Source organism: Pollachius pollachius (assembly GCF_949987615.1).
Source record: "Pollachius pollachius genome assembly, chromosome: 14".
Taxonomy (NCBI): Eukaryota; Metazoa; Chordata; class Actinopteri; order Gadiformes; family Gadidae; genus Pollachius; species Pollachius pollachius.
Window position 1 is genome coordinate 12,298,254 of NC_136947.1, and position 22,745 is coordinate 12,320,998.

Sequence of the window (22,745 nt, forward strand, 5' to 3'; positions counted from 1 at the left end):
TAAGTTTATTGATGTGACTTTCTCTTCAATGATATTTACATTAATATCTCCATATACTGTACATGAGGATTAAGTGTTCAATACAAATAGCAACAACAGTACACACATGTCGAAACAGCTACACGGATACAACGCAAATAGAGTCAGGTACGAACACAAACTACGTTGTAAACATTGATTTCCAGTCATCCCCATAAAACGTAATAAATCTCTTTATTCAGACTATATACACTTTCCCCTTATATACACAACGTGCGACTTTAGGTCTGAGGTAGCCTACTTCTTCTACACTCCTGTGGCCACTGGCTGCAGAATAGTCCCGTCTGCTGCACAAAATGCCTTTACAGAAAAAAACAACAAAGAAAATCGACATTAAACAGACATGAGTCCACGGGAAGAACAGCCATGATGGTTTACGTACGCTTCCACCATTATTATTTTACATTGTAGTGGCCCAGTAGAAAGGGCTGTTTCTTTCAATTGTATAAAATAGAGTAGAGTTTGTTAGAGCAGAGTAGAGTACAGATGACAATAGAATAGAGTACGATCAAATAGAGTAGAATAGAATATAACACAGATGAGAATTGTAGAATAGAACAGATTGGAGTGGAATAGAACAAAAAATAGTACAAGATGTTGATAAACTAATCTATCCCCCACATTTGCTGATAAAGATAAAAGATAAGATAATGAAAATTATTATTCTATTCTATTATTCTATATATATTCAATTATAATGGTATAATAGAATAGAACTAGAGTATTGTTGAAAATTATATAATATAGAACAGAACATAGTAGAGTATGGTAGAGTATATTAGAAGAGAAGAGTACAGTAGAAAACAACAGAACCGAGTAGAATCGAATAGAAAAGAACAGTAGAATCTAATAGAACAGAGTGTAGGGAACATGACAGTGCAGAGCCTAACTCGACGATGAACACATAACCCCCCTCTAGTCACCGATATGCTAACAGAAACACCAGGTTTGTGAACTCCTAACAGAACCCATCTGGCCGCGAGGTTCTGAAGACTTGATGACGTGAGTGACTGCAGAGTGAACCGGGCTCTACAGGGCAGATAAAAGCCTGGGTAACCCGAGTGAGAGAGAGGGTTCACAAGCCTTATGGCTGGTCGGCTCTCCGCCGGAATGTTATCCGGCCGTAATTCAACAACACAAGCATGTCTTGTATAAAGCTGTCAATGGCCTTAAGGAATGCATTACGGACATCAGCCTCGCCATAGGCTATAACCCTGTGGTAGCGTGGGGGGGGGGAAACCAGCGCCACGCCGAATCGATTGGTTCCTAATGGGGCCGGCATAAGTGTGCTAGGTATCAGTAACCTAGCAACTCAAATCGATAGGTCAAGCGCTTTGATTGCTCCCGTGTAAACACACTGCTCGGGCAAGACGCCTGCCTCCAAAATCAATACACCTGGAGCATCAATACGCTAAACGACATCTCTCTTGACCCAACCGGGGTCTCTCCGAGTCCCCGCCGGGCACCGGATGATACATAGTCTTGAGAGTGATAGATATTCCCTTCTTTAACCCGACATTCATCTCAATAGCTAGAATCCTATCATTCGGTGTCCGGGTTGAACTTTGATGGAAACAGCTACGTCGACCACGACCCCTTCTAAAAACCAAACTCAAAGGAAGCGGCGGCAGTGGCTCCAGACCCAGGGGCTTAGGGGGTGTCAGGGCGGGGCTCATAGGGCCGAGAGGTGGTCCTGGCAGGAGGAGGATCGCCGCGTGGTGGGGCTGCACTTGGTCAGCATGGTGATCTGGGTGCTGAAGTTGTTGCCGTTGCTGCCCATGGAGGGAGGCTGGTGCTTGGTGTCGGCGGTGCTCAGGAAGCGCTGCAGCATCCACCGGCGCCACTTCCGCCGCACCTCCGACTGCACCTGCCCCGCAACGACACGCCGGAGGGGAGAGGACGGAGTGAGAAGGAGGGGTTTTACGGCAAGCTGTGTTGTTGTTCTATATTGCTTTGTTTTGTGTTTGTTTTGTTGTATTTTTTGCATTTGTAAGACTGGGGGAGGGGAGGGTTGGGGGAGTATGTTGTTTGCTGGTGATTCACACTCTGCTGATGACTCACTCTGCTATGTTCAGGACGTGGTGATATGTTGACCTACTAGCGCTTTCCAAAAATTGAAACATGGGTAGCAAATGTGTCAATGTTTATTTGTGGTGGCTGGCTAATACCACCACAAATGTGGTTTCTCTTTTTCACTTTTGCAGAGCCGTGGGATGATTGACTGCTGACATAATCGATCAAATCTGTCTAGTTTATAGGAGCGACATTCACCCCATGAGTTCTACTTTTGTTGATGGAAGATAGATTTTCAAGTGCTGGTACCTCTCCATTCAGGAAACAGTACAAGACCGCGACGATGAAGCCCTGAAGGAGAAAGGAACAGAGGGAGAGACAACTCTTAAAAAGGACTTAATCAGAGAGAAATATTTCCCCAAAACTTCTCCCACAATGATCTTTCCATCATTACCAAACTCAGAGCGGGATCTTATCAATATCCCTAGGAGGCGTTCCTTTCCCCCAAATGTAAGTGGGAAGAATACTTTTCAAATGAGGCATTGGTTAATTCGGGCTACACCCTAACAGTTGGACTGCACCATTCTGCTGTCCAAATGTAAATACAAACGAATTAATGCATTCACAATGCTAATCTCTCCTTAAACATCATGACATTCTTATATTTAGAAGATTAATAGGGCGAGAACGCAACGCAATTCATTGTCATCTGTCATCAAGATAAAGGTAGCTGTGTGTGTGCGACACTGCAGATGTGTTTTTCAGTTCTATTTGCTGTGAAGCCAAATGACCATCACATGGCTCATAATGGCACATGGCCACATGGCACATGGCTTATAATGTAAAAAGAGATATATCAGAGTCTGAACCACATGAGGACATGGAATGTAAATTCCAATCACTCAATAATCCTGACCTATTTCAGCCGTTTTCTTTTTTTAAACTTTATAGATAATTAGTTAAAGGTCCACTGTTTTATCCTCTCTTTTTTTTAAGGTTTTCAATTTATTTCAAACCAGATGATTAATGGATAGATCAGCCCCCTACCAGCTGGTGTTCTCCACCTGGTAGGCTGGTAGGTTGAGGTATTGGTGGACACTGTGATGCCACTATTAGTAAAATAGCAGCCCTATAACTTATGCTAAGGTTGGTGCTAAGATGCTTATGTGCAAATATGGTAATTTTCAAAGATTCTAAGGCACTTAGATGCTAAGGTGCTAAGGCCCTAAGACACTATGATGCTAAGAGGTTAATGTGTACTAATGTACTAATGTGTGCTAAGGAGTGCTAAGGAGCTAAGGGGCTAACATGCTAAGACATTTCCTATATGACCGAGTGCTGATGGTAGGGAGAAACCAACCTGGAAGGACCCCAGCACCAGATCAAAGACCATCCTCACATGCAGTTGGATGTGTTCAGGGATATAGGCAAAAATGATATAGTTCATCCCAAAGAGAGGTATGAGCAGTAATGTTGACTTAGCTAGTCGCCTGTATTGGGGAAACAGAGGCAAAGTTATGATAACATGGAAGTGTGAAACAAATGTAAATATTCAGATCCATCGCGCCCTGGGATGACTACAGGTAGACTTTGGACAATGGAGATAAATCCTAGAACTTTTTGCATGGGAGATGAAGAGAACTTTTTACAATCAACTAGAAATAATTTCCCTACATAAATTAAAGAAATGCTTCTCAACATGATTCGTATTTCTCAATTTCCCCCGAGGATTAGTCACCTTGATGACCAAACTAGAAAATCGAATAACAGGAAAAATTGACATTTTGGTTTAAAGAATAAGAAAACTAAAAAAGGCTTACGAGTATTGATTGGATTCCTTCCTGCCAATATCTGGACAGTTTATCTTCTGCTGCAGGATCCGGATTATGCAGATGAAGAGGAAGAAATTTACCTTGGGAGTGAACGAGAGGCAGCAGATCAGGCATCGTAATGCTGTTTCCCTCCAGATTTGCACAGACGCACGGTGCGATGACATTAACAAAGTTTGCTGTCCACGGCAGGAGCTTACCAGTATCGCAACTAGGATGGGAGTTTTGATGATCCACCATGGGAGTCCTTCGATTATATCCCAGCATCTTTTTATATGCATATGGAGGAGAGATGGAGGAGAGATGGAGGAGAGATGGGGGAGAGATTGAGGAGAGATGAGGAGAGATAGGGGAGAGATAGAGGAGAGATGGGGGAGAGATGGAAAAGAGATGATGAGAGATGGGGAGAGATGGAGGAGAGATGAGGAGAGATGGGGGAGAGATGGAGAAGAGATGAGGAGAGATGGGGGAGAGATGGAGGAGAGATGAGGAGAGATGGAGGAGAGATGGGGGAGAGATGGAAGAGAGATGAGAAGAGATGGGGGATAGATGGGGGAGAGATGGAGGAGAGATGGGGAGAGATGGGGGAGAGATGAGGAGAGATGGGGGGGAGATGGAGGAGAGATGGAGGAGAGATGAGGAGAGATGGGGGAGAGATGGGGGAGAGATGAGGAGAGATGGGGGAGAGAGACCAGGAAGACTAAAGTCAAGTCAATTACGAGACTTTTGAACTTTGTGTTTTTTTTTTTAGCTTTTAGTAGTTAGCTTTTAAACAAAGTCGGGGAGTCTTGTAGTTTTAATGTATTCAATGTCTTTGCGGGAGAGGGATGGATGGTCGTCATAGTTATTGGAAAGCAGGACCAGTTTCTAATACATTCAAACATACAAGGTTTCTGGTCTTTGTCTAAAAGGAACAACATCAGACTGAATAAGAAGTCGTGTCTTGCTCAAGTGTGTAGTATGGCATAAGAGTAAGGCGTTAAAGGGCCTCAATTTGACCCCAAGGTGTGATGTCACAAAAGGGTTGATTTTTAAATGCATCTTCGTGGCTAACATTAAACCTGATCGTTAAACAAGGGGCCCTTTAAGACTGCCACGTGTAAGGGATTAGTTTCCCACTGGGGTCCCTCATGCAAAGCATGTATGCACTGACTGGGTAAAAACATCTGTCGGCATGTATATGAACATTGGGAGATAAAACATCCTTTACCTTTAGAATGCTTTGCAAGCAAATTACTCAACGTTTTTTCTATCAATATCTGAATAGATGTGCCAATCATTAACTTAAATGGAGTCAAAGTGACCCAATCAAATAAAACCAGTTACCCTGGATCTTTCAGATACACCTTGGTCCCCACCCAGGCAGAGATAAAGATGGCAGGGACACCTGCAAGCATAAAGTTGACGTGAGTTATATAAGCAGATAACTGTGTCCTGGAAAATGCTATCAATAACACAGCACTTTGTTCAAACAAAGGATAGCCATGATTCAACAAGACCAAATACAAAACGGGGCATTGAGCACGTCTGTTTGCCTTCCCATTTCAATGATTTCTTTTTCATAGTTTCAGGATTAAACTAATGTAAAAAATTGGCAAGCAGATATTTCTTCATGATAGATAAAAGTTATTGTTTCATAAGAACAATCTACAGTCACAAGTTTCAATTTCTGGATTTTTTTTTGCAGCTTAGCAATTTTCTTATAACCACACCATCTAACTGATAACTATTGTTTAAGGTTGTCCAATCTAATAGCAAGTTAGAAATAAATTGCCGCACGTGTTCACAATCTGCTTCTCTTTATTATGTATTAAGTAATATGTCACATTGTATTATTATATTTTATATTGTATTATGAAACCTAAAGTCAAACCTAAAATAATAATAGTACAGGTCAATATCAGTGTCCTCAATCATGATGTGTTGAGGACCAATGACAGTTGGCAGATGATAATGATTGACTCTTACCCCAACCAATCAGGATGTAGCACCAGAAGTACTTCTTCTCCGAGAAGAAGGAAACAGCCAATAGTGCGTAGAGGTACAAACCCTCCACCAGCAGCCAGAAGTAGCTGGCCATGATCCCATACTGAAAGAAGACCAACACAGCCTTGCAGCCCACCTTGGGGAGAGAGAGGGACTGAGAGAGTGAGAGAAAGAGTGAGAGTCAGGAAGGATACAAAGAAAAAATTGGAACCAAAAGACAAAAGAAAAACAGCACAAAGAGTTAGCTCTAAGCATTTTCTGAGTCGCATCTAGATCTGAAAATCCATATATTAATGCTTACTATGCTGCACAACTATGGCCCTTATTCTCCTCTTTGCCATCTTGGTTCTAAATGCTAGGTGGGTTCCCCCTCCCAAGCTAGGGTTTAGAACTAAGATGGAACCAAGATGGCCGCTAGGTGAATGAGGCCGTTTGCGGTCAGATGAATAACGGCGTCCCAATGCACAGTAAATAGTGCGGGTAACAAAAATGGGGGAAACATGACCGTTGTTTAGTTTGCTATAGCCCAAATAAACAGAAATGTTTTTCTTAGACTCACTGAGATCCAACATTGGGCCTCCTCTGGGATAGATCACACTGAAATAACACAAAATGGCGACGCCTTTTTGGCTGTGTCTGTCATAGGAGCAGTTAGGGCCATAGGTTATCATCTGGAGAGACTCAGTGAAATTAATCCTGATGCAAATCAGTGCAGAGAACGCTCGGCCATCGGTCCCAAGGATTTATCAACGTTTGTCTAAACAACACGGTAGAGATAAACAAGTATACTTGGATTATACAGTTAAAATGTTATTAATATAATACTTGTATTTACTTTATTGGAACGTCTTTGGAAATGCTATCGCATGAGGTGCTTTCTGTCTTTGCCAGGTGTAAACAATGTGGAAGCATTGATTCAAACACTGTTAGAATAACTACCCAACATTACGCATTGTGTGTTTGTGTGTGTGTTTGTGTGTGTGTGTGTGTGTGTGTGTGTGTGTGTGTGTGTGTGTGTGTGTGTGTGTGTGTGTGTGTGTGTGTGTGTGTGTGTGTGTGTGTGTGTTTTTGTCAGTGAGTCTGTGTGATTTGTATTTGTTCTTCTTGAAGAGCCAACATTTTTATATATTTTTACCCTTTACAGTTACCATTTGACATGTTTTGATTTACATTTTACATGTCATTCATAGTGGTCACTGTAGTTTGTGTAGTGTTTGTGCAACCAGAGAGAGGACAGTAGCAGACTATCATGCTCGAGCTACTGAGTGAGAACTTGAATTATGAGGCAGAGCATTTGCTCCGTTAGATGTTGGATGGACTTTGTTCCTTAATGGAAGGGACAAAGGGCCGGAACGTGAGTCGAATGACAGAGGGAACGAGATGTAGCATCTAAGGCTCACAGGTGGGTATCGAACATACGAGGAACATTGCATATGTGGTCGGTGCATTAGCGTCCTGAGTCACCGAGACTACCGGCAGAGTGATTCATTCAAAGCGCAGCCGCTGAGCTCTTTGACAGAGGCTAGGCAGCTGTGTTTGGGACTGTTTACTCTCTGCTCTTTAAAGAGGAAGAGGCTCAGGGTGCTTGTTGCGCAGTGATGTCACCATCAATCACGTTCATACACCTCCCATGTGGACCAGACGCGGCCTCACTCCATCTCCGCTGGTTCCGAAATCACCAGAGGAACAGATGAACGGTATCTAACAGTACATAACAGTATCTATCTCGGGAGAGAATTTGAAACTTTATTAGCCATGTGTTTGTGTTAGTTTCTATCACGATTCTGATCAGGGTCGGATAAAAACTGTATTTTTTGCTGATTTATTGTCAAAGTCTACACTTGACACTTGAGGGGGCGACCGTTGGGCAAACAGGAACTCTCATGGCACAGCGCTGTGGCGCTTCGTTAGGAGCGGTTGTTTGGAGGACGTAGACAAACAGTGCTACTCCCAGGAGCACTTCAGCGCCCATCCACTGAGTAAACTAACAGACAGAGCTTTATGGCCCGCTGGACGGATAACAGTTGGTGGGTTGAGCAACTGTCACCCGTCAACGTAAAAGTTGGTTAAAAAAAATGCTGTGTGGCAGCGTGGGCAAATTGTAGCTAATGTGGAAGACAGCAGACGTAAGCGGTGATGACTCAGGTGTTTGAATAGAACGGCAAAAGAAAAGAGAAAGAAGAGAAATCAAAACACTGAAGGACGCCACAGCCTCTCTTTAAAGGAGACAAGGGAGCAAATAAACGTTGACTCTGTTGACTATTCTTTAAGAGGCATGTACATGCATGTTCAGGTCTTGATCCAGTATTTATACAGGTAGACTGCCTATACTATTCAGCAGGGGCGTAGGAATGAGTTTAACATTGTGGGGGGGACACATATCGGAAACCTGACAGATCCGGTATAATTTTTAGGTGGGACAAATGCGCCTGTCTCCACTATTGGAGGGGACATGTCCCATCCGTCCCCCCCGGTTCCTACGCCCTTGCTATTCAGACTTGAACCCAGAACCTTTCAGCTTGAAGTCAAACACCCTAACCACTGCACTTTCCTACTTCCTCATCAAGCAGATGCTTTTATTCAAAGCAACTCACAGTGAATGCTCCTCATTTAAGAGCAAGTACACCTTTATCAAGACATCTGGCTATAAGTGGCCATAGTTAAACCACATCCTAACCATCCTGTAGCTTTGAAATGTACTCACAGAGGGGCATTCTTCCGGCTGATCAGCAGGATAAAGAATCACATCCTTGACGAATACCGACGTGGCTTTCAGTACGAAAGACACAAACAGGTTCATGTGGATATAGTTTCTCGTGCAGTGCAGCTTCCTGCAGAGAGGGCGAGCAGCAACAGAAACAAACCGATTACTTTTGGAGGGTGTTCAGTCCTTGATTGTTTGTTAAGTATCAGTGATAGAAAGTGGATGTAAGAGGAAATTGTCGTGGTGTCGTGGGCGCCAAAGAGAATAAATACAAGATGTAAAAAACTGCACAGAAAATTTAATTAAAACTAGACTGTATAAATATTAACTATAAATATATAATATAAGGTGTAAGATCGTTTCATTTATAATCATTAGAAATAATGAGTTGAAACATACACTTTGCTTTGGGTCGCTTCATTATTTCAAATATCAACAAAGATCCAAATAAAAGCAGCCAAAAGTGCATTTAACTCGAGCAAGACTAAACAAGGCGGGAGAAATAGAATGTTCTAGCAATGAGATCTTCTGGGTGTTCTCAAAACAAACGCATCCCTCTTTCCACCCTGATCCTCAAACGGGGGCTTAGTTTTGTTAAAGCACATCTACGAGTCACCACAGCAGTGTGTGTGTGTGTGGTTTTTTTGTTTTGTGTGTTTATGTGCATCCATGTTTGTGTGTGTTTGTCGGTGTGTCTGTGTCTATCGGTCTGTAAGTGTGTGTGTGTGTGTGTCTACTTACGCACAACCCCCTTACAACCCCCCTCCCCTGCTCCATGCTACACATCCAGACCATAATACACGTCAGAACTATGGTTGACATTGCGTTGCGGGACCTTGTGGTGTAAACAAGTGTCTTGTTGATTGTCCTATGAATATACACATACATACACACACACACACGCACCCACTCACACACACAGTCACATGCAGGCGCACGCTAATAGGCACGCAGCAGTCGTGCAACAGGGGGGAACACACTGGAAACATACACATTATGCTCCGTGTACGGGGGTTCAAACGTGTCTGTGGTCCGCTAAAGAGCGCTTTAGATGGACGAGCCTTAAAGGGTAATTCCGGTGTAAAATGGATTTGGGATATGTTTTCTATGATAACGAGTTGAGACGTTCGTTTTGGAGCACAAAAAACATATGTAGACGCTTTCTTCAGTTGGCTGTTTATAGCCGATTCTATCAAAACACTATAAACTTAGAACGATGGGGGCACTGGTTAAGGTAAAAACTGAATCGCTATTTTAAACCACTTAAAAGGCTAAAAGTAGCCCGACACGTCTTTGGTAGTATAACAAGGGTCTTAACATATAAAACGAGGCATTGAGAACTTTGTAAGTGTACAGATTGTTTATTAAAAAGGAAATTTTATACACACAATACCATCAGTAGATCACCCGTCGACGCCTTTTTGTTTTTAAGACTCGATAGGTAGATTGACGAACACAGAGCTTGCGTGTTGCTGACGGATGTCACAATCTCTGTGTTCGTCAATCTACCTATCGAGTCTTAAAAACAAAAAGGCGTCGATGGGTGATCTACTAGCGTTTTGATAGAATCGGCTAAAAACAGCCAACTGAAGAAAGCGTCTATATACAGTTTTTGTGCTCCAAAACGAGCGTTTCAACTCATTATCATACAAAACATATCCAAAATCCATTTTACACCGGAATTACCCTTTAATGGTAATGAACAGGGGTTTTGTTAGTCCCGTACGTGCAGCGCACACACACACACACACACACACACACACACACACACACATACACACACACACACACACACACACACACACACACACACACACACACACGCAGTATGCAGAGATAAACCCACTTGAATGCGGGTCAAAGAGGAGCATGCTGTAGACAACAGCAGGCCTCACATTTATGAGATTCTTCTCAGAGAGATATGGCGACTAAGCACAGACCCCGCCGGCCCTCAGGGTGCATTAACAGTTCAACCACCGCGTCAGAAGAAACAACCGGAAATCACGGGGGCGCCACGAAGTGATTGCCCTAAAGGCTTTTATTTCTCCTATAAAACGATCCCCGGGGGTGTTAACAGGCTGTTTATGAGGACATTTACCAAACAAAGAGTCGAAAAAAACACGAAGTTGATGTGCGTGCTCACCTGAAGAGACAGAGAAGGATGATGGCGGCGGTGAGGGCGATGAGGGACACGCTGTGGCCAATCGTGTAGCCCACTTTGACCGCCATGTAGAAGTCTCCCTGGACGGATAAAAAACAGAACAATGAAAAGAAACAACAATGGTGTTAAAAACATATTCAGTGCAATTGTAAATACAGGGGGAATCGTGTGGGCTCCGTGTGAGACGAATGGCTGGTCAAACCATTGAGGGGTGCGGGGGGATCATGTGTATTTTGGGGGGGGGGGGGTGCCTGGTTACCAAGTCGACCGCCTCAGCATCCATGGTGTTGTTGTTGTCGAAGCCACAGTGCAGGTTGTAGGAGGCAGGGCTTATGGTTGACCATCCGTCCTCGGTGCACGTCTTGGACAGGTTGCCTTGAGAGAGAGAGAGAGAGAGAGAGAGAGAGAGAGAGAGAGAGAGAGAGAGAGAGAGAGAGAGAGAGATGGGAAAGAAATTAGCAGATGAAAATAGGACAAAAAAGAAGGAAGCTTGTTTGTTTTAGCTTGTTGTTATTTTTGTAACAACCGAGAGAAAGAAAACTAGCATCCATTTCATTCATTCCCATGTAATTCCCATGTTTCCTCTCTGGCTAAGATGAGTGTGTCTCCCTGGAATACTACTCCAAACTAATAGGAACACTTACTACTGTGGGGCTCAGTTCAATCCCATGTGTATCTGCCTCCATCTGCCTCTTAATTACTGTGTATCAGCACAAACACACACAAACTCATATACACGCACATGCACACACAAATACACACACACACATGCACTCAGAAACCACCAGTGGCCCTCTTGATCTTGGCCAACACAGAGACATGTAAAGGGGCTGCACTTACTAACATAGAATGAATAACAATACAGTCAGCTAAAACACAACGTTCTAGAATTGAAAAAAGTAGAATAGAACAAACTAGATTAGAACATATAGAATATAACTCACTAGAATAGAGTGAACTACAGTACAGAATTTACTAGAATAGAACAAAGTAGAATACTAGAACAGATTACAATAGAACGTACTAGTATATAATGTGCTACAATGGAATAAATCATCTATATATATATGAGTAAAATATTTAAGAATAGTATTGAAAATAAAATGATAAAAGATAATATCTTATTATCAAATATTAGACTCACAAAGCATACATGAGAATATTTATGAAAAGACTTCGTAAACACATTGCTGTCAGATAAGCTCCAACTGACAACTACTGACCGCGGCTACAGTTATCATTCGTTGTTCATTATTGGTTGCTTCTATTTTTCAAGTGAATGGATCTTTCATTTCAAGGACAGAGAGTTAATGTAAGTCCTTAGTTCTTGCCCGGAACACACACTCAATAGTTACATTTACATTAAGGGCATATAGCACGAAGCTTTCATCAAAAGTGACCTCATAACAATTCATACAGACATTCACACACCGATGACAGGGTCAACCGTGCAGGGAGACAGCCATCTCGTCTGGAGCAGTTTGGGTAAGCTTGCTCAGGGACGCCCGGACGCTCAGCTAGGAGGAGCCGGGGATCGAACTAGCAACTTTTTGGTTACAAGTCACCCCGCCTTACCCCCTCAGGTACTTCCGCACTGTATATTAACAATAGTTACAGTCAGGTGAAGTCAATGTAAACATGGGATTAGGTATTCACTTCCTATCAGTTCACTAAAGTCAAATAGCATTGGCATAGAACATTCTAGAGCCTTCTATTCAACCTCTCTGTATCTGGATTTCACTTAACAATAACAACTGTCAGAAGGAAAAGGCTACATTATCAACTGCTAGAAATATTTGTCTTTCTTTATCTTTTCTTAATTTATATAATTTCCGAGAAGGGCATATATCAAATTCTTGATCAAATTCAGTGATCAACGTCGAACAAAAGAAATCCTAACTATTTCAGGGTTAGTTTACTTGCCTCTTTTTTGGCAAGTTCAGTGAACACATTAATACACGATAATGCCGAAACGATATTGATCCACTTTCGTTTAACACCTTTCACAAGGTTTATCTCTAATCCTGGGCCGTTGTGAGCGACAGAAGCTCGCAGAGCACAATGAGCTCAGCGAGCTGAACAAATTGTGCACGTGGACTTATAATAAGAACAGTTGTGCAACATCCGTTTTTACCAGTTTTAGTTCTCTCTCTCTCTCTCTCTCTCTCTCCCTCTCTCCCTCTCTCCCTCTCTCTCTCTCTCTCTCTCTCTCTCTCTCTCTCTCTCTCTCTCTCTCTCTCTCTCTCTCTCTCTCTCTCTCTCTCTCTCTCTCTCTCTCTCTCTCTCTCTCTCTCTCTCTCTCTCTCTCTCTCTCTCCCCCCTTGATTCCACAGGACCCTTGCTGCCAAGCCCTAGTCCCAGATACCGAGTCCAGGAAGAGGTAGAAGAAGACGAGAAGGAGGAGATGAACCAAATTCCTCCTCGCTCACATTCTTTGGTTCGGTGCCACGATGAGGCAATGCCAGCGGGAGATCATAACAACAGCGATGAGCCCTAATCTGGGATAATCTTTAGGATATATTTGGCATCGATTTACGGGGAAAATGTAAAATAAAAACAAAAAAGTGGTGGGACAACCAAATACCTGAGGGGCGTACGTGGGGGAGACAAGCGGCTTAGCGCCGGCCGACGCCCCTGCCGCACGGCGGACACAATGGCCGCCGTAAGCCGCCTGCTAGTTTAGCGCATGCTGCTTGTTTAGCGCATGCCACCGTTGGACCTGGCTCGTCGGCCGGCCTGCCAGAAGAATGCTTTCATCCTCCGCCCAGAATCCTTACTCTGGGTGGGTGCGGGGGGGGTCTGTAGCACTCCACTCACTGCTGTTGGGACTTAAGTTGTTGATCGGTCTTTGGTTTCCAGCCACCCCTCCTTTCAGTCCTGACATTGAAAGAGCCCAGTTAGGAATTTATTGGTAGGCCTACCATAAAGTTGATAGGGAGAGCTCAATGTAAAGTCGCGACAATTTCAGGTATGTTGCTGGAAGGGAAATATTTAAAAGACGGCGGCATGCATACACGCACCCATGCATTCAAATACAAACACACACACACACACACACACTCACTCACATGGGTACATCTACACACTCACGCACAAGCACAAACACTCACATAGGTACATGTCACATGCACACACACACACACACATACGCTCATGTGCATACACGGAGGAACATTCACACACACAAATCAAATTTGGCAAAGAGAGGGAAATGAAAGGATGGATGGGGGTTTGCGTCAGAATCCTAGGTAAAGAGTTCAGCCGCGTGACAAGATGCCAAACTCCATATTAGCCAAATTTATGACTTGGCCTCTCAATCTCTGTGGCGCCAAGCTTGGAGATGCTTGTTTACGTCTTTCCAGGGCTTATAAAATATATGATGGATCATGGTGATTAGACGATTAAATGTCTATTCATGCAGGGCTAAAACGTAGAGGTTTTGGGAAAAAACATTTTTTCCCTCTGTCTTGCATGTGATTTACCTTTTTAGCTGCTTTCGTTCATTTGGTTCTTAATTCTTATTTTTGCTTTCCTTCTCTTTTTATTTGTCTTTCATTCCTTCTTTCTCACTCTCTATTTCCCAGTGCTTATCCTTCCACCACTTGCCCCCGTGGTGCATTGTGGTGTAGATTCCTCTTCATTGCCAACATCATCGCTGATAACCATCTCACTTATGGCCAGAGGTTAAACTAAATCTGTCAGCCGAGGCCTTAAGATCACACCTGCAAACGGGCCTCAGGAAATCGCCAAGGAGATCACAGGCAAGATTACAATGTGTTACGCATTCTCCAGAGAATACCACTCACGCGCTCACACAGTCAAAGACCTAAGAAGGCCTTCTTTTCTCTGAGGTTAATTCGAAAATTCAATTCAGGTGAATTTCCAACACAACAACAGCAGCTGCAGCAGTGCTGCACCACCCCCCCTCTCCCCCTTTTCCCACTGAGAGCCTGTAGATCTTCAACGACTTCAACCCCCTTATGAACCTTGGGTAATTTATCCTCTCTCTCTCTCTCTCTCTCTCTCTCTCTCTCTCTCTCATCTCTCTCTCTCTCTCTCTCTCTCTCTCTCTCTCTCTCTCTCTCTCTCTCTCTCTCTCTCTCTCTCTCACACTCTCTCTCTCTCTCACTCTCTCTCTCTCTCTCTCTCTCTCTCTCTCTCCCCCCCTCCTACCCACTCCCCCGGCCAGGTCAATCCCAGCTCCCATGTGGGTCTCATCACGAGTTCCAGGAAAGCCCCCATTAGGTTTTCCTCCATGAACCCCTTCAGCATTAACCGCCCCCCCCCCTCCCCCCAGAATAAAGCATACGTACACATTTGCAAGTCCTATGTGTAACACAGTGAAGCAGGTCAATATGACGTTTAGCGCCAAAGATGTATCACATGAACTCTTACAATACTGAAAATACAAACAACAGACAATAAAAATATGAATTATTACAATAAATAATAGTAATAATAGTTGGGCCACTGCTGAGTTGTTTTGATTAGTGCTACAATGAGGGGCAACATCAAATGTCACACACATAATCGGTGGGATCTATAATCGGTGGAATATATGGGATATACCATATTATTAGACATTTGCACAATAGTACACACCCCACAGATGAGCATAGTATCACACTTCACTGTCTGATGAAGCCTTTCCGGTCAGATAAAAACAAAGGAAATATGTATTGTAATAAAGCCAGAACGTGAAGCCCTAGTCTTACCTATGACCCACTAGTTGGGAAGATTTCAACCAAACCACTGGTTTGTTTTGAGATATAGAGCACGATGGAGATAGCACTCCTTGCTTCACAACTTCATTAGATCACAACAAACTCAGAAGCCTTGAGGTCTGTACCTGCCTTACAGTACAAACAAACAAGTTCCTTCTACTTGGGAAGATGATACTACACTAGGGAGATACATCATGGGAATTAATAGGAACTGAGAGAGGGGAGAGATAGAGAGTGAGAGAGAGAGAGAGAGAGAGAGAGAATGAGAGCAAGGGAAGGATACAAATAGAAAATAGGAAGGAAGGAAGGAAGGAAGGAAAAAGAAGGATAAGCACAAAAAGTTAGCTCTAAGCGTTTTTTGAGTCGCTGATAGTTTTGAAAATTCATATATATACATATATAAGTACATATATATAATGTATACATACATACATATATATATATATATATATATATATATTTAGAGAGAGAGAGAGAGAGAGAGAGAGAGAGAGAGAGGATTTCTTTTTGTAAAGTGACTTCAGCTAGTAATAGTGACACATAATTCTTATGTGTCATTGTTTGGCAAACGTATAGTATAATTAAACAGCTTGTTTGTTCATCCTCTATGATAGATCAAACCAACAAAATTTGCTAGAAGGAAAGTGATGGCTGAGGAGAAATGTAATAGTTAAAAAATTTTCGGGTTTGTCGACTATGTTGGAGGGCGTGTTCTAACAATAACGGAAGAATAAAGAAGAAATGCGTCAGAAATACACACTGACCGGCTGACAAATTATCAGAAATATAGCCAAAATATTTATTTCAATTCATCCTTCACTCAGAGTTAAAAAGACTATTGAACCAGTCAGGATAACGGCTGACCATCCTATGTCCATCATCCTACAGAACTAAACAGCCGTCCTACAGATATAAACAGTCATCCTACAGAACTAAACAGCCATCCTACAGATTTTAACTCTCATCCTACTGAACTAAACAGTCATCCTACAGAACTAAACAGCCATCCTAGAGAACTAAGCAGCCTTCTTAAAGATCTAAACAGTCATCCTGCAGAACTAAACAGCCGCCCTACAGAACCAAACAGCTGTCCTGCAGAAGCCAGAGGGTGGTCAGTGATGTGTGAGTGCCTCCACCTCTGAATCCACACACCGCCAGCAGCAGACACACTTACCGCCATACAAACACACGCAGGCATGCATGATCTCCCCCGCTCCCTCTCTTTCTCTATTCTCTTTGTCTCTGTGGCTCACTTGATCTCTGTCTCTCTCTCAGCCCCTCTTCCTCCCTCTCTGACTATCTCCCTCTCTTTCCCTCTCCCTATCCCCTCTCTGACTCTCTTTCCCTCTCCCTATTCCCTCTCTGACTCTCTTTCCCTTTCCCTATTCCCTCTCTGTCTCTCTTTCCCTCTCCCTATCTCCCTCTCTGCCTCTCTTTCCCTCTCCCTATCTCCCTCTCTGACTCTCTTTCCCTCTCCCTATTCCCTCTCTGACTCTCTTTCCCTCTCCCTATTCCCTCTCTGACTCTCCTTCCCTCTCCCTATTCCCTCTCTGTCTCTCTTTCCCTCTCCCTATCTCCCTCTCTGTCTCTCTTTCCCTCTCCCTATCTCCCTCTCTGTCTCTCTTTCCCTATCCCACCCCCCTCTCTGTCACTCTTTCCCTCTCCGTATCTCCGTCTCTGACTCTCTTTCCCTCTCCGTATCTCCGTCTCTGACTCTCTTTCCCTCTCCGTATCTCCGTCTCTGACTCTCTTTCCCTCTCCCTATCTCCTCTCTGTCCCTCTTTTCCTATCCTTTTATTTCCCTCTCTGAGTCTCTTTCCCTCTCCTGTTATCGCCGTCTCTCTCCCTATCTCCCTCTCTTTCCTTCTCCCTATCCTACGCCCCATCGCCCTCTCTGTCTCTCTTTCCCTCTCCCCATCTCCCTCTCTGTCTCTTTCCCTCTCCCTATCTCCCTCTCTGTCTCTCTTTCCCTCACTCCATCTCCCTCTCTGTCTCTCTTTCCATCTCCCCATCTCCCTCTCTGTCTCTCTTTCCCTCTCCCTATCTCCCTCTCTGTCTCTCTTTCCCTCTCCCTATCTCCCTCTCTGTCTCTCTTTCCCTCTCCCTATCTCCCTCTCTGTCTCTCTTTCCCTCACTCCATCTCCCTCTCTGTCTCTCTTTCCCCCTCTCTTTCAGAGGAGGAAACACTTTCACTTTTCACTTTCACGCTCTCTCTTGTCTCTTGATCTTCCTCATATACACAGAGTCACGTTAGCATCAAACATACTTTTTTGCTAATGAATGCAGAAATTGGCACAAAACGAGACTCTTCTGAATGCAGAAATTGGCACAAAATGAGACTCTTCTAAAATAATTAGCCTTTCAATGAATACACTCAAATTCGAATTTGAATTTTGAATGTGAATTTTCCTTAAGGACTCCAAATGGTCTTACCGATGCGGGAGTGGCTGGTGAAGTAGGAGAAGTATTTGGGACATGGGAGGGTGACCACTTCCTTCAGTCCGGCATTGGGCCAACACATCAACTTGTCCCACATCCCACTGCATCCTGAGGGGAAAGAGACAGCGAGAGTGAGAGTGAGAGAGTGAGAAAGTGAGAGTGAGAGTGTGTTTAGAAGCAGATCTAGACGTTTCAAATGTTTCAATTGCTCGCACACACACATCTCAAAAGTGCACGTGTATAGTAAAGATAATCATACCATATTTTCTTAACAACGCAGGCATATGTGCAGGTGTTTACAACACCAGTGCAGGTGATTATAATAGTGCAGGTGTTTACAACGCCAGTGCAGGTGATAACACCAGTGCAGGTGTTTACAACGCCAGTGCAGGTGATAACACCAGTGCAGGTGTTTACAACACCAGTGCAGGTGATTACACCAGTGTCGGTACATATATCTGTTTCCTAACAATGCAGGTTTCTACATAATCTAGCGTTGGCGTTTCCATGGAAACGGGGGATTACCACACGTCAACCCCTGGCTCAGAAGGGCGACCATGCCTAACCACATGTGTCCCCTCATTATTTACCAATTCTTAGAGAAAAGTTTGTAAAGAACACATTTTGATCTCCTAAATACAGAAAAACCTTTCCCCAGGGTTTCTATAATGAGAATTCAGGATCAGTAAGAAATGGTCATTATAGTGAGTTTTTTTTTTTACTACAGAAAAACATTTGCAAGTCAGAACACAACTGATTATGTATAGTCAGTTCCACAGGGCATGGAAAGCTATTTAGAACTGACATTTAACTTCCAGTTAAATGTCAAAGGGTCAAAAGCAGGAGAGAGAGCCAATCAAAAAACAGCAAATGTTCACAAACTGAAAACAAAACAAGTTGATATTTTAAAGATTCAAATACATCTATTCAAAACCAATTAGGTATTTTTGCAGAAGGCTTCACAAAAGCATGTTTCCTTCTATCTAGGTAGAACACATTGAGATTCAAAATCTCCTTTGTAAGGGGCAGTCCAACAAATTAATCAGTTTGTTATTTAAAACACTAATGGAGCTTGAAAAATGCTTTTCAGAGACTCCTGCTTGTTTCGGTCAGAGGATGTCATTGATGGGCAGCTTGTCTGTGAATGGGGTTCATTTTCATAACAAAATATTTGGAACCGAGCGCAGGGACAGTATACATGCAGGCATGAGACACACGATGACATTAAAAGCAACATAAACAGGGCAGACCTGTGGTTTTGTTCTCTATCTGGCCCAGGCAGTATTCACGCTCTCTCTCTATCTCCGCCCTGATCTCGCACACTGAACAGGCCTGTCGGGAGAAAGCACAGCATTGGTATTGTTGATGTTGTTTTATTCACCGATGAACAGGTTAGATGCATTCATTGGGCTGGCAGATTAGTTCAGATAGAGAGACGGAGTGAAAGAGACAGAGTGCAAGAGAGAGAGACAGTGAGAAAGAGAAAGAAAGAAAGAAAGAAAGAAAGAAAGAAACAAACAAACAAACAAACAAACAAACAAACAAACAAACAAACAAACAAACAAACAAACAAACAAACAAAGAGAGAGAGAGAGGGAGAGAGAGACAGAGAGAGAGAGACAGAGAGAGAGAGGAAGTGTTAAAAACTGATGTTGCACAATTGTTGTTATGATATGTCCATGTGCTCATTGTGCTCTGTGATTTTCTGTAGCTCACCACGGCCCATTATTAAATATAACTTATCAATGCACCAACAGAGATGACCAACTAAATCCTGTCCATTCCCAAATGTGATTACCCATGTGTAAACAGGGGCCGGATAGTTTCGGCAAGCAGAAAGGTTCTTGGTACAATCCCTAATATCTGAGTCTAGTCCTTGAGCAGGATGCCCATAGCCCCTACCTCCTGCTTAACAACATGTATCTGATTGCTCTAGGGTATACTCCTATACAGACTATGATACCACATAAGCATCATCAACATAAGTGTATCCTTACAATCTACTCTAGCGTGTGTCTCTGGAGGAGACTTGGGGTGCATCAGGAAGAGACAGGTGTTGCGTGGAGAACTTCAAAAAATAGTGAATGTTCGTCCCAGCCGTAGGCTCGAGGGCAGCAGCAGCCGAAATTGATCGAGTCAGAGGAACATTTCATTTTCATTTTGATGTGGAAAAAGGGAAGAAAGCTCCCTGGGCACATTGTGCTCTTCATGTTGGATGAGAGAGCGTCAGAGAAAAGAAACATCGCCTTGCTAGTGTCAAAGAAAGAAAACCTTGTTCTGATTATCAAACGAGAGACCTCGATGGAGTAAGACGAGGGGGTATGTCTCGATAGGAATGAATATAATCCAGCGGTCGCTTAAACATGGTATGAGGTGAACTTTGTACATTTGTTTTTTATGTGTGTGTTTCTGTGCGTTTCTGTGTGTATGTCCGTGTGTGTGATCGTGTCCAGATGTGTCTCTATGCCATCATCAACCTACACAGCTCCCATGTAGCTCATAAAAAACAGAATCCAATCACGTTCCCGCCAGGTCTGTCCCCCTCGGTCGAGCGCACGTGACGTCGTCAACGGACCAAGGAGGCAGATTTATAGCCATTACTTAGGAAGATGAGTTTTCCAGAAGAGCACATTGATCACCGCCTATTGTGCCTGTGTGTGTGTGTGTGTGTGTGTGTGTGTGTGTGTGCGTGTGTGTGTGTGTGTGTGTGTGTGTGTGTGTGTGTGTGTGTGTGTGTGTGTGTGTGTGTGTGTGTGTGTGTGTGTGTGTGTGTGTGTGTGTGTGCACGGGTATGTGCGCTCATGTGCCTGTGAGGTTATTGTTTCCAGTCACATCATTAAACCATACGGCTCTATCAGACCCCCCTCTCCCTTTCCCACAAGGTGACCAGGGTGGGTACGCCTGCTTTATCGCCCGCCTCGTGGCTCTGGCGTTGTGCCGTGCCTTCCGCCTCTCTGTGACACACACTCACTGCTCTGATGAGAAGCCCTCAGCAGCCCTTAAAGCTGCTGTAGCTCCAATTTTAGAGCCGGGAAGAGAGAGAGAGCGGAAAAGGGCAGGGATGAGAACGTTTCTTTCTTGCATTTGACGTACCTGTGATTGACAGGTAAGATGGACTCGCCCGAACCAAGGGAAGAGATGCCCTGATTGGTCAGAAATTAGCCAGGAGCGGTCGGAAATCGTAATGGGCTCACACAGACATTTCCAAACAAATCCTTCAGTGCATTTAACTGATGGCTTACAGATGGATGGATTTCTAACACACACAAGCAATTATTACACTGCTCCTCCTAAATTCAGTTTTATGTATATAAATTATACAAAATTCAGTAAGAAGCATATATGATGTAGCATCAATTAGAATGATTCTTCTCAGAATAGACTTCCCCATCCATCTTGGTACAAAAGAAGATAGATGAGGGATTTTGCCCATGCATGTTAATAGATGCCCTCTAACATCTCATTGTCTCCTGCACCTCAACCACTGAAATAACTTCCAAGGCATATTACCCCCATTTAACATAGCCTATTAAGCTTAATGTCCAATTAATCACCATCAAATCCATTTGATGTCATTAACCTTACGCAGCCCTTCTTTGATCCCCTTTTTTTATAAATTATTTTTATAAATTTGTATAAATGTACTTGTCCTTGTGTCGAACGAAACGACGCTGCTAAAACCAAATCCAGCACGTAAAACAAACACACACCTCCACAGATTCTCGCATGACTCAGAAATATTTGTCTTGGAGGCAATTGTAGTATTGATGGAATGGGGGAGGCTGTTGCCATGGTATCATTTGAAAATAGAGATGTTCAATGGTCAACCATGTTAACAAGCTGGGCTTATGAAGAAAAATACAATGTTACAACAGAAAAATAAACCGGGCTGGTCAACACCCTCTTTCCCAGTTTTAAAAACATCGAGCTTCCCGTTCAACACTGTCTTGCACAATGCAACTTCTGCAATCGTAGGCTATTTGCCACCTGTTTCTGCGCGCAGCAAGGTTTAAATATCTGGGTAGCCACTTTCGACCCTGAGTAAAAACGTCCACCGGAACAGTAGCGGCCAGAGGTGCGAGTTTGTTCAGGCGAATAAAGGCACGCTCGCTGTTCCTTGCCCACAGTCTGGTACGTGCACGTGCTACATTACCTGGAGCCCGTGTTGCGCACAGATGTAGGCTATGCGATCAAATAAAAAAGTTCATCAAAAATAATTAAAGTAACTATTAATCCAGCCAAGGAAGGGTTTCCCAAAATACGCACCTGCCTAAATAAAAGTAAAAGTGAGTTAAATAGGCGATCAATTACTCACGGATTTCAGGAGCGCGGAGAAGAGGATAACAAAGAAGCTTTTTGAAACTTCTCTTTTCATAATGGTAAAAAATGCGGAGTATTTACTGATGAAGTAGAGTGCAAATAAACCCCTCTGAAGTGTACAACAGACGCCCTCGTTCTCTGGACGTTCCTGTGCTCTGAGGGGAGACCGGAGACGGTTCTGGCGGTCCTCCTCCTCTTCCAAGTGTGGTTTACCTTGAGCAGCCAGAGACCAGCCAATGAAATGGTCATGAGAAACGTCAGTCGATCGAGTGCGTCGATGAAACTCACGCAACGTGCTTTCGCTTGGATGAAAGGTTTCCGTTTACGCAGAAACTCACGCAGAAAGATAGGGCGAACACGTACGCACGCATTCCATATTTAGGCCCGTTTGGATTTATACGTGATTTGGGGCCTCATGTGAGTGTGTAGGAATGTTAGAGAACTTAGAGTTGATGTCACTATGTTTTTTTAATTAAAGGCCTTGTAAGAACTGATGATTGAGTACTAACAACGACGCAGAAACCTGCAAA

At 43.4% G+C, this 22,745-nt stretch overlaps 1 protein-coding gene across 1 annotated transcript; it reads right to left on the reverse strand.

Moving 5' to 3' along the window:
* Nucleotides 1-114: 114 nt before the first annotated feature.
* Nucleotides 115-22,464, reverse strand: LOC307085947 (vasoactive intestinal polypeptide receptor-like; the record flags this gene model as incomplete). Its single annotated transcript, XM_079750898.1, has 13 exons — nucleotides 115-1,906; nucleotides 2,362-2,403; nucleotides 3,413-3,542; nucleotides 3,873-3,964; nucleotides 4,082-4,148; nucleotides 5,208-5,268; nucleotides 5,850-6,003; nucleotides 8,572-8,698; nucleotides 10,715-10,812; nucleotides 10,992-11,107; nucleotides 17,890-18,003; nucleotides 19,146-19,227; nucleotides 22,297-22,464. The coding sequence occupies 13 exons, from the start codon at nucleotides 22,462-22,464 to the stop codon at nucleotides 1,712-1,714; spliced, it is 1,446 nt and encodes a 481-aa protein (XP_079607024.1). The 3' UTR covers nucleotides 115-1,711.
* Between the last annotated feature and the right edge of the window lie 281 nt (nucleotides 22,465-22,745).